The sequence below is a fragment of the Archocentrus centrarchus genome, chromosome 9 (genome assembly GCF_007364275.1).
Source record: "Archocentrus centrarchus isolate MPI-CPG fArcCen1 chromosome 9, fArcCen1, whole genome shotgun sequence".
Lineage (NCBI taxonomy): Eukaryota > Metazoa > Chordata > Actinopteri > Cichliformes > Cichlidae > Archocentrus > Archocentrus centrarchus.
In genome coordinates, this window is record NC_044354.1 from 19,684,696 (window position 1) to 19,696,757 (window position 12,062).

At 41.4% G+C, this 12,062-nt stretch overlaps 1 protein-coding gene across 2 annotated transcripts; it reads right to left on the minus strand.

Moving 5' to 3' along the window:
• Positions 1 to 2,753: 2,753 nt before the first annotated feature.
• Positions 2,754 to 9,388, minus strand: entpd4 (ectonucleoside triphosphate diphosphohydrolase 4). Of its 2 annotated transcripts, none has more exons than XM_030738345.1 (13): positions 9,258 to 9,388; positions 8,781 to 8,914; positions 8,501 to 8,698; positions 8,205 to 8,410; positions 7,926 to 8,076; positions 7,689 to 7,792; positions 6,952 to 7,011; positions 6,618 to 6,748; positions 5,995 to 6,161; positions 5,580 to 5,904; positions 4,384 to 4,469; positions 4,107 to 4,268; positions 2,754 to 3,908 (listed from the first exon to the last, which is right to left on the minus strand). In XM_030738345.1, the coding sequence occupies exons 2-13, from the start codon at positions 8,789 to 8,791 to the stop codon at positions 3,674 to 3,676; spliced, it is 1,836 nt and encodes a 611-aa protein (XP_030594205.1). In that variant the 5' UTR covers positions 8,792 to 8,914; positions 9,258 to 9,388; the 3' UTR covers positions 2,754 to 3,673. The 2 variants fall into 2 exon arrangements, with proteins under 2 accessions (XP_030594205.1, XP_030594204.1); XM_030738344.1 differs by having other exon boundaries at positions 6,594 to 6,748.
• Positions 9,389 to 12,062: the final 2,674 nt, after the last annotated feature.

Below are 12,062 nucleotides of genomic sequence, written 5' to 3' on the forward strand. Positions count from 1 at the left end.
TATGTCCCAATCGCGTTTCAGATTTTCAATAATAGGGCGGGCTCTTGGTTTAAGGCGACCAATGAAAAGTTTTCATGCTAGATTCTCTGACACTTTACAATCCATCCATGCTGGGGTTCCTTCTCAGAGTTGTTGAATGGGTTTGACAAAAGTGCAATCTCACAGTCCAGCTTGAGTAGATAAGTAGGTGTGGTTTACCTATCAGGCAGCATCTGTGTCCTAATACAGGAGGGAAACTGTGTAACTCCTTTGTCAAAGGGACTTTATCTACAAGTTGTGGTGTCTCCGCACCGCATATGGTACTATCATAGAGACTAGTGGAATACATTTTCAGATGATTAGAATACTTGAAAAACCGACTTCAATACACAAACACTTAAAAAATCCTTCCAGGTAGTACAAAACACATCAAAACTTTCCATTCGCATTAATATTTTTTAATGGATTGTTTTTCTGATGTGCCCGTAAAATAAGTTGCATAAATGTGAAATGCGCAGTCAGTTAAGAATGAGCTATTTATTAATAGCAGTTAATTGTATTTTATTAACTAAAAATTTGAACTGTATGTTACATAACTCATAACTACAGCTCTGAAATACATTTGGAGGAGCAAAAGAAGTGCAACATCTGTATTTCTTATTTTGCAAAGGAAACACAGAAGCGGCACATCTGCTTAACATTTATATGCAAGGTCAATTAGTAATTAAGTAATTTCCACTGAGGTTGCTTATATGTTTGGCCAACTGGAGTGAATTATCAAATAATTTGTTGGAGAGAAGGAAGTGATGCTCCCACTTAGTGGATGATGGGTGCTGGTGGTTTTAAAACCTATTTAAAAGTAAATTTAACACAAACTTCCCTCACCTGCACTTTAAAATCTGAGCATACAGATCTGCAAACATCATCCGTATTTCACACCATGTGGAAAGTCATCAAAGTCAAAGTCAACTTTATTGTTGAATCTGCAATATGTACAGGACATACACAGGATCGAAATTCCATTACTCTCAGACCCATGGTGCAGCAATAAACAGTAAACATTTAACTAACCAATAATACTAGCATAATAAATAAAAAAAGAAAAATACAGTACCATCCTAATTGTAAAATATAAACTATAGCAGTATAAATATGTCATATGAAATAGCATGTAGTTAAAGCAGAACCTTCAGAAAATGCACATGCATGCTTGAGTTACAGCTCCCAAATAAAAGTGTGACATTGTTGTCAAACTTTCAAACTTGTACAGAAATGATGCTGCCTCACAGGTTCCTCACATTCCCATTAATCCAAGGAACCTGTTAAGGGTCAATTATTTTTAACACATTCTATTGTTTTTTTCAATACATCTTCTACTCTTAATTATTTATATGTTTTTAGGTAGAGGATTCCTGTCTCATGTTGCAGGACAGACGTTTAAATTTCACTTTGATATTCCACTGGACCCCGTTTTGTGTTGAGGATATTCAACTCATCCTAACAGTTACCTGTCAATCTACTCCACCCTCTGATTTACATCACAGGGAGTGAGCTGAACTCGAACTATTGTTTCTTTCAATTGTCTGAACCATTTATTGGTAACACAGTTCCATTTTAAAATGATTTTTGTTCAATAAACACAAAAACATCTTAATTATACTTACTCAAATGAGTTAAACTGAGCTAAACTATCCCGTGTTACCCATTATTGGCTGAAACGTAAGCTCTACAGGCAAAGCACTCTCACTGTGGGTGTGTTTGTGAAACATGGTGACAGGCCAATGACTCAGCATTATAAGAACCTGACATCTCAAAGAGCCACTTGTTTGAAGGGAGCCGTGACAGCTGATGTTCATATACTCAGCAAGGACACTTCTGTAAGACTGACTGTACAATTTATGAGACAGATGTTTAAATCCTGTGTTCACATTGTTGCTCCCAAACACTTGTAAGTCTTCTCTACCATTTTCTGCAGCCATTTGAAACTCCTGGATATACGAAGGTTAACACCAGTCTGCCATTCATTAACTGCTAATGCTACAACTACTTACTACAACAGTGAAGGTGGGAGATAAGAGAGGTGACAAAGCCACAGCAGCAGAAAACAACCAGTCTACCTTCAATAGCACACAAATTGCTGCAGGTAATCATGTCAATCTTTAGTAATAACAGACTAATAATATGTATTAAGTTTGAAAAGTTACATCAGAGCAAGCAAATATGGGATTTTAGAACATGTTTTGAACTGTCCTAACAGTGGCCATGAATTTATCTTCCACTCTACGCAACAATAAGCAAGTACAACAATTTACATTACTTGTGGAGCGTCTGTTGACAACTTCAAATACCACAGCTGAGACTGCAGTCTGTTTGCTTCATTCTCAAAGCACATCACATTGACCCTGCGTTGTGTGCATTACCTTGTCAAGAATATTCTGTTATGGCAAAACTCAATAGTAGCTCCTCTCCCATTTGTCTGATTGCAGCCTTGTACCAGCAAATATGCAACAAAACAAGGACCTGGAAACACCCCCCACCCCCACAATGGATCTGCACAGCGGCTGTGCTGGATGTCCCTGGAAGAGGTCACAACAAGCACAACTCAACTGATGCTTTCATGCAGCTTTCAAACTGAAAACAAGTTTAAAAGCCACATTTGGCAAATAAAAGAGCAACAGTTCACATTATAGACACAATAACGACCACGAAATTTACATTTTCATCAAAAAGATAATAAAAGACCAGAAAAGCATAAAACTTTTATTATTGGATTGCAGTGTTACAACATTTATTTCACATTCATTTGTGAAAACACGGGGCATGTGCTCTTGTTTACAAGACCCCCGCCCCCCCCCCACAGCAGTGATATGACAGCTTCTGAAAATGAAGCCCAACATAAAAATATGAAACTGTATCCAAGCTAACAGCCAGATATCCAAACGCAAGTCTTTCAGCAGGGCCTTCGGAGAGACTGAAAATCTAGACCAAAGGGTAGATGGGTTTTGGAGGATTTCCCAACAGTAATAAGACATGTATTGCACTAGTATAGCTTTTCGAGGCTACTTGTCAGTTTTGGATGCACACACGCACGCACACGCACGCGCACACACACACAAAAAGACTATTCCTACTGGGACATGCGCCTTAACTGCAGTGCAAGATTCTCTTTCTACTAATTATAAATCATATTGCATTTGAGGTTTCCGTAGAAACAGAGTGCTTACTTTATCTAACAACTTTAACAACAACAACAAAAAAAGATGAGAACATGCACAAAGAAAATGAATACAGCAGGGCAAGCACCCACACAAATACAAAATTGGAAAAAAAAAAAATTCCATCGTAGTTTATTCGTCAAACTTTGTGAAATTAAAAATTTAAACTACAAAATGTTTAAGCTATGGATAACCTAGAGAGAAAGTACCATTTGTTTTTGGAAATAAATTAAAGACACTTTGGAATTGCCCAAAGTAGACAGGCAACAATATGAATTTGTAACTTAATTACAAGTATTTTCTCAGGCAAGCCTACAGATTCATGCAAAATGTTGCTTATTTGTACCATCTATCAAAAACGCATAAAGGGGAGCAGCCTTCAAAGAGTCACTGACAAAGGAGATGGCTTCAGAGAGAAAAGGAGTGAAGATTGGCTTTGGAAAACAGACATGCTGCCCAGACTTTACGCTCTACAAATTTTAGAGGTTGATGGGGAGTGTTGGCGAGCTGAGGCCCTCTTCCAGCCACGGTACAGAGGAGGGGGTGCAGCGCTGTGCTGCGCGCCGATGAATGCGGCGGAGTCGCCGTAAGTACAGTATAATAGAAAACAAAACGATGAAGATGCAAGCTATGAATAAGTAGTGATTGTTGACAAAGGAAAAGCTGTGCCGCCAGTGAGAGTGTGCTCCTTTCAGGCTTTCCTGCTGGATGTCCCTGGAACAGGTCACAACAAGAACAACTCACACATATAACAACTGTTTGGAGCAGAAATAAACTGAGTGCTGTGCAGTAAAATACAACTCTGTAGATCAACTAACCACTGAACTTATTCTGAAGAACAGCTTTAATGCTTAAGGATTGATTATTAAACTGACTAGGAAAGGCCAACGTGTGCGAGAAAATCTATCTTACCTTAAAGGCAGAAACCGTGTTCTGTAAAGTATAGCTCCAAGAGTCCACTGGACCTCCTTATCGTAGACCAATAAAGCAGTCTTTAGGTTTTTATAACTGGATGGGAAAGAGAAGCCTGTGTGCAATACTTCATACATCCATGCCGATTTAAAACACTGGTACCTACAGACAAGGAAAATAAAGCGCATGCTGAACATTTGTGCAGCAGAGATATTGTGGGATGTGACGAGTCGTTTGTTGTGCTTTAGAAACTGCTGCAGAATCCTGTATGACTTACTTCAGTCTGTGGAGATCTGCATGAGAGGCAAATAAGCCAGAGTCAAAGCGTTCCCTCAGAGTCTTCCACTGGGTGGCACAGTAACTCTGTAAATGTTCAACTACAACGTCAGCAAAGTTTCCAGTAATAAGTGAATGATAAACAGTACAATAAACTTTCTAGTGCTCTAAAATAACTCTACTGCACAACTCAGAAGAAAGGAACACCTGCTCATCACAGTATAAAACAAAGTCAGCTAAACTTCATAGATCTGTCCAGTTAGGAAACAAACCATTGTGAATCCATTTCACCTGCTTTGCTGGAAATCAAACAGACAACAGGTGCACTGGAGAGGCAACAACAAGGCAACCCTCAAAAAAGGAATGGTTCAGCAAGTGGTGACTACAGACCATTGCTCTCTCCTTATCCCAGCTGACTTGATTTTTTTTTCCAGTTTTGCTTTTTGCTAGTGTCCCTGTCACCACTGGTAGCATGAGATGGTTCCTGCAGCTCATTCAACTCGCACAGCTTCTCCAGGATGGTGTATCTAAATGTGCCGTCACAATGAGGTTTACTGTGTCTCTTAGCACAGTCTCAAGAGTGTGGAGGAGATACCAGCCTGTTACACTACTAAGAGAAGGTCATCAACCCAGCAAGCAGGACCGGAGGACCCGGAGCAACACTGCCAGAACCCTACAAGACCTCCAGTGGGCTACTCATGTGCATGTTACTGACCATACTGTCAGAGAGTCCGTGGACGTGACATGAGGACCTAAGGTTCTTTAGCAGGCCCTGCGCCCACAACCCAGCACTGTAGAGTTCTACTGGCAAAAGAACACCAGAACTGGCAGGTCTGCCACTGGTGTCCTGTTCTTTTCATAGATGATGTTGCGGGCAGTGCAACTTTTGCCACGTGTCTCCAGACTCTTCTCACCCCTGCCACATGTGCTCAGTGTAAACCTGTTCTCATTTGAGATCCCTGAGGTTTAACAGACTTTGAGTTATACTATGATGATAAGAAGATTCCAAGGCCAATCACAGATAAACGTAAAATTTTAAATACTGAGCAATAAGAATTTGTAAGCAGTGGTGTGACAGCTTGCTCTGACAGATAAATTTTAGGTTTAAACTTTACTTCTGATAGCAATAATATTTTATTCCTGGAAGCTCTCTAATAATTGCAGGGACTATTTTTTTTTTTTTTAAGTGGCACTTACCTTGGCAGCCTGGGCATACTTTGAAGCATTATAATCCCCACCCATGCGGAGCACATCCTCTGTGCAGTAGTAGAACTCAGAAAAGCCATAGAACTGACTGCTGCTGTAGTCAATTGTCGGCTGGTAGACGCCACTGAGGGAGGTTTGGGTGTCATTGGTGCGGTTGAGGAATGGCTGGAGAATTTGCCTACACTGGTCAAAGTCTCCCGTGCCTCGCAGATAGAGCCGCTGCGTAGGTGGACCGATCTCATCCTGCAGGTCAGCGGGTAGACAAGGATCCAGGAGAGGAGACTCTATTGTTTCACCAATATGCTGACCTAAGAGCCTGAATAAATCAGGATTACAGTATAAATATCTGCATTACTGTGTAGTGCCTCCTGAAGAAGGAAAATGTAATTAAGCTCAGAGAGCTCACTTGTTTCGAGTGGCAGTATTTCTGATGAGTTTCTCCTCGTATCTTTGGCGTGCTGCATTTCCTCCATAACCCAGGAAGGTGGACACATAAACACGATAAACATGCTCTGTGTGATGTGCGTCACACCCCAAGTTAAACTCGGCCAGTAAGTTCTTGGCGACTTCCTCCTACAGAAAAAATACACATCAGCGCGAGAAATGACCCCCCCTCCCTCCACTCATGCACACACACACACCTCTAAAGTGTGTATACACAGGAAAACACCTTAATTATTACAGCAGGCCAACCATAACTGAGACAACAAAAAGAGGAAGCTAAATATTGTGTCTCAGCTAATGTAGTGCAAAATATCAAAGAAGCCGGCACTATCTAGCAGTCAAACAGTGAGAGCAAAACGGACGAGCGGTGTATGCCGAGCCTGCAGCTGGCTTACAGTGATGAATGGAGAGCACATCATCTCCACGGGACAAAAATGGTGCATACAGGTTTTACCAGGAAATGACAGAGGTTGGAAGAAGGGGGGATAGGGGGAGAAGAACAGAGGGTGAGTGACAAAAACCAAAGACAGCACGAAAACAGAATTGGTTGTGGATAATAACCTGCTGTGGAGAAGCAAAGCTTACAGTTTTGGGCACTTCGTACGCAATCTGTGTGGAGACACCACCCATGTCCAGGACACCAGCGGTCCTTTTCCTCATCAGAGTCTCCTGCTGGTCGTTGCCTGGTACATGTACCTCCACTACAGCTTCCCCGTCTTGGATCATTGACAGCAAAGAGGTTTAAGATTCAGTTAATGAAAGTACATCACATGAGCACTGTGCTAGCTGAGACTTAAGTTTCCCAAAAGTCTCCATGGACTAGTTATCATGCAGCACAGCAGCTGTTTGGCGAACTTAAAATATGAACTTAAAATAGGAAACTACTGAAATACTACCTGCTTGAAGCTCAAATTCTTACCATTGTGCTCATGATTAAACCTTCCAAGGACAAAGTTTATTCCAATCCAAGCATAGACACCTAAAACCAAAAAAATCCAATGCAAGTTATCACAAAAAGCTTAGTTAGCATCTTCAAAGCTACATTGGTTTTAATTAAGTAATTAATTTATTTTTTAAAAGGCCTACATTCCCTCTAATTTATACATCCATCCATGCACTTCTGCTTATCCTTTTCAGGGTTGTGGAGAGGCTGGAGCCCATCCCAGCTGTCATAGGGCGAGAGGCAGGGTACACCCTGTACGGGCTGCCAGCCTGTCGCAGGGCCAACACAGAGAGACAGCCAGCCATTCATACTCACATTCACACCTATGGGAACTTTAAAAATCAACCAATTAACCTAACCCCACTAACTGCATGTCCTGTGGGCAGCATGGTGGCACGGTGGTTAGCACTGTTGCCTCACAGCAAGAAGGCCTGGGTTTGAATCCACCTTGGTCGGGGCCTTTCTGTGTGGAGTTTGCATGTTCTCCCTGTGTCTGCGTGGGTTTTCTCCGGGTACCCACTAATTTAGATAAGGCAAATAATTTGGATTACAACTGTCAGAAAATACTTCAGTGCCCACAAATCAAATATACCCGACTGTAGTAAATATAACACAACACAAACACTTTCATTCAGAATACCAATAAATATGCAGCTTCAGTCTATTGCAGTGGAGCGCACTGATATTCATTCTTATGTTTCCATTTTATGTACCTTCTTGTTTTCCAGAAATCACTTCCACGTGAGAATCCGAGAAGAGGAAGTTGAAGTGCACTGGAATATCTGTGCGCAGATCCTCAAGAAGCGCTTCCTGTTGGCTGAAATCAAACAAGCACACACAAAAAAAAAACTCTCATTAACAAAATTGTTGCTTTTAACGATAACTCAGGTCAGTTCAGGTGTGTACAGGTTAAGATTTGATGAGGTCATTCTTATTAGGGTTAACTTTACCTCTCAGGTAGGATTCTCATTCCAGCTGTGCAAAGGACATACAAGGGTGTTTCTTGGTGCTTATGTTTGGGGATGTGTTGTGCAGCAAAGCTTAGCAGAGGGTATATATAATCACTGGCTTTCTCCGGTGTTTTAGCCAATTTGGAGATACCTGAAGGAAAAAACACGTATTGCTTCACAACGGATAAATAAAAAGCAGTGCAAACTGTTGAAATGCTTACATCACCTCTTTGAAATAATTCTGTGATAACCTTTTAAGCCAAACACTGGGCATCTCACCTGGCTTGATCTTCATGACCACTGGCTTGCGGTGCTGATCTCGCATTTGCCGGATGTCTAGCAGTTCATGGGGATTACCGTTGTGCCGGGGCCAGCAGTACACGAATACCCTGGAGCCACTGCTGCCACAGTCCACAACCAGGCCGTAGTTCAAGTTGGGGTTGGTTGTATCTGTTGCATCAATATCAGTGACTCTCGCTAAGTGCCTGTTGAACAATACAGAATTGTAACGTTTGAAATGCCACTTCCTGTGTTTATGAGGTGCATCTGCAATTGGACCACAATTATGTAAAAACCTGTGGAAGTGAGTTTCCTTTGTGATCCAGCTGACGTGCCCCTTTCCAGCAACAAGCAGTAGGTAGAGCAGCCCTATGAGGCAGACCACTAGACTGATGAAGAGCAGCTGTCTGATGGATGGTATCACAAGCCGAGGAAGAACCTGGGACGAGAGGCTGAAATGCCAGGAGGCTGGGAAAAGGCACGAAAAGCTGATCCTGTCAGCAAAAGAAACGAGAGCCTCAGCAAAGTATGCCTAAAATGTCACAGACACGTTAAGGGCATGTGAATCAAACCAACCTTCCCATCATGGCGATTTCTTCTACTTGTTGCTTTACTTATTACTATAAATATGAAACCGGAAGAGGGACATCTGCCTTGTTCCACACGTCCTGTTGTCTTCATTTACCATCATGACCTTTTAGAGAGCAATGCTATAAATGAAAAGTTATGCGCATTATATTTTTGAAGGGAACTTCTGAGCTCTTTTATCAGATAGGCCTGTAGAGCCGGTACGACACAGTACATCCAGCATGTTCTCGCTATAAATGCAACGTATTTAAACTTTAGACACAAATTAGCCAAAACGGAGAAGCACTGTTTTAAAAAGTAAAGCAGGTAACAGCTTAGACGACCTAACTTTAGCATTTTAGGCATCCGCACAGAGTAACGTTTGAGATTGGCTGTGGGAGAAAGCTAAAACATCCTATTTTTACTAATCGGCGACAAACACAGGAATGTTACATGTTCGCAGCCTCTGGCCGGTTTATTACTTACGAGCAAAGATGTGAAAATCCCCCCTTTTCTGGAAAATGTGGCATTTCTCAATAGCCAGATGCTAACCTCTGGCTAACTAACGTCAAGCAACGAGAAAGACTCCGGCGAGTGACGTGGTAGTCGAGACGTGGTGATTGATTTTCATCTCCGCGTAGCCCGGATTGGAAACCAGGCAGCAAACGCCAACATCTCTTTTCTTCTTTCGCTTTAATGTAGGGATCGTTGTGAAATACCGCCGCCTATTTCCTTGAAAGTGGGTTGGTAAGAAGAACGACCCCAAGTGAAACAAGTGAAATAATCTGGATCATCTAGAAAATGTTTATGATAGGAGAGTATTCAAAGGAAGTGGGATAGTTAGGGAGATGAAGAAAGTAAACATGAGTACTGGGAGGCGTCTAGTACCAAAGACAGAGGTGGCAAAGGCTTATAGTGAGTTGAATGTGAGAGGCAGAGAAACCAAATTAGAAAGGATGTGCAGCAGGTTATGATAGTGAAGGATGGAGATGGAAATGCACTAATGAATGAAGAGTGCACTGAGAGGATGAAAGGAGTACTTTGAGGAGCTGATGAATGTAGAAAATGAGAGCAAGAGGAGGATGGATGGAGTACAGTTAGTGAATCAGGAAGTGAGGAGGATTAGTAAGGAGGAAGTGAGGGCAGCTATGTAGAGTGAAAAGGCGGTTGGTCCTGATGACATATCTGTGAAAGTATGGAGATGTCTAGGAGAGAGGGCACTGCACCTTTTAACCAGATTGTTTAACACAATCTTGGAGAGTGAGAGGATACATGTGTGTGAATGACAATGAGACAGGTGAAGCTGCAAGGAGTAGTGGAGGCAGGTGAGTTACTCTGGATGGTGTTACCTTGGCCTCCAGTAACAGTGAGAAATCTTGGAGTCATTTTTGACCAAGCTATCTCTTTCAGCGCACATATTAAACAAATATGTAGGACTGCTTTTTGCACTTGTGCAATATCTCTAAAATTAGAAACATCTTGTCTCGGATTGATGCAGAAAAGCTAATTCATTCATTTATTACTTCTCGGCTGGACTATTGTAATTCATTATTTACAGGCTGTCCTAAAAGCTCCCTTAGCTAGAGTACTGACAAGGACTAGAAAGAGAGAGATCATGTTTCTCTATTCTTAAGCGTTTCGCCGGTTCATTGAAACCAACACCAGCACCTCAGCGGTGGAAACATAATACCATATTGGCTTCTCTTCATTGGCTCCCTCCCTCCCATGCAATGACTGTTTCTTTTCATTCACCTCTTTTTTTCCACTTTATTTTTATAATCATATTTTTTTTATAATCAGTTGGAACAAACGGTAACAAATACAACATCCATACACATACAGTATAACAATAGTCGGCAGTTGGGAGCGGCAGTCCAAGCAAAAGTCCATGTTCCTCTGTTCATTTATTCAATCAAGATTGTCCTGGGTTCTTTGTTGCTGTTCAATATAACGTCCATTTTGACCATTTCACCTTGTGTTGGTCTTCTTGTAGCTTTAGTCGGTGTGTCATCTTTTCCATCAGTTGAATTTCTTCTACAGTCTGTATCCATTGGTCCATAGTAGGGGGATCTTTTTCCCCACATTTCCTTGTAATTTCCTTTTTACCGGCTACTAGTAGTATTTTAACCAGATATGTCCCTTTTTTGTATACGTTCTTCAGGAAAATTACACAGCAGGGTACACTTTTGTTTAACTGTTTACTTTTGACCTTGGGTGAGATTAAAAAAAAAACAGATTAGATTTTTCCAGCATGTTCTCCCCGTGCTTGCGTGGGTTTCCTCCGGGTACTCCGGTTTCCTCCCACATTCCAAAGACATGCACTTACTGGGGTTAGGTTAATTGGCTAATCTAAATTGCCCATAGGTGTGAATGAGTGTGTGAAAGGTTGTCTGTCACTCCGTGTTGGCCCTGCAACAGGCTGGCGACCTGTTCAGGGTGTACCCTGCCTCTCGCCCTATGACAGCTGGGATAGGCTCCAGCCCCCCCGCGACCCTTAACAGGATGTGCGGAAGCGAATGGATGGATGGATGGATGGATTTTTCCAGGACAATTCCCTGATTCTTGAATTTGTGTTTGTGGTATGGAACCTCCACATGTTTAGCCAGTCTTCATCTGTGATTTTTATGTTAAATTCTGATTCCCATTTTTCTTTTATGTATTTGGTGGAGGATCTGTTTATGAGCAAGCTTTTATATAGCCTGGATATGACTCAAACTTTACTTTCTTTATTTGGATTATCTGGTGTACTTCCCTGGATGGATCTGCCCTGCTCTCTTTCATATAATAAGCTCTAAGTTGTAGGTATCTATAAAATTCTCTCTTGTCTAAGTTATAAGTTTCTTTAATATCCTTCATTAAAAACGCACCATGCTGTAATTCCCTTATTTGTCCACTGTTTAAATCTGTTGTCATATTTAGGCGGTTTAAAATTACTGTCATATGCTACCCATTTTAATAGGTTAGCATCCTTCTGGATCTTATATTCTCTTATAATGTGGAACCATTTTTTGAGTGTAAAGCTTGAAATAGGATCTATTTGGTTTTCTGCCTTTTTGTACATTTCTTGATCTCCTATAATGTTTTATACTGGGTGTCCTGCATTTTGTTTTTCTATTTCTTTCCACTTTGCAAAATAGCCTGTATTACACCAACCTACTATATATCTTAGTTGGGCTGCATAAAAGTATTTTCTGCGGTTTGGGATAGGGTTTAATATTTTTCCCGAAAATGACATGAATCAAATCCCGGGAAATGACGAGCCATTTCCCGGGAATCCCGGGAAAAAGTTTA

Excerpts from the sequence above, each read along its gene's own strand:
- entpd4 (XM_030738344.1), bottom strand. Across the intron at positions 7,012-7,688 it reads GATTTCTGGAAAACAAGAAG|GTGTCTATGCTTGGATTGGA; the intron begins GTACATAAAATG and ends TTTTGGTTTTAG. Across the intron at positions 4,470-5,579 it reads AGTATGCCCAGGCTGCCAAG|AGTTACTGTGCCACCCAGTG; the intron begins GTAAGTGCCACT and ends GAACATTTACAG.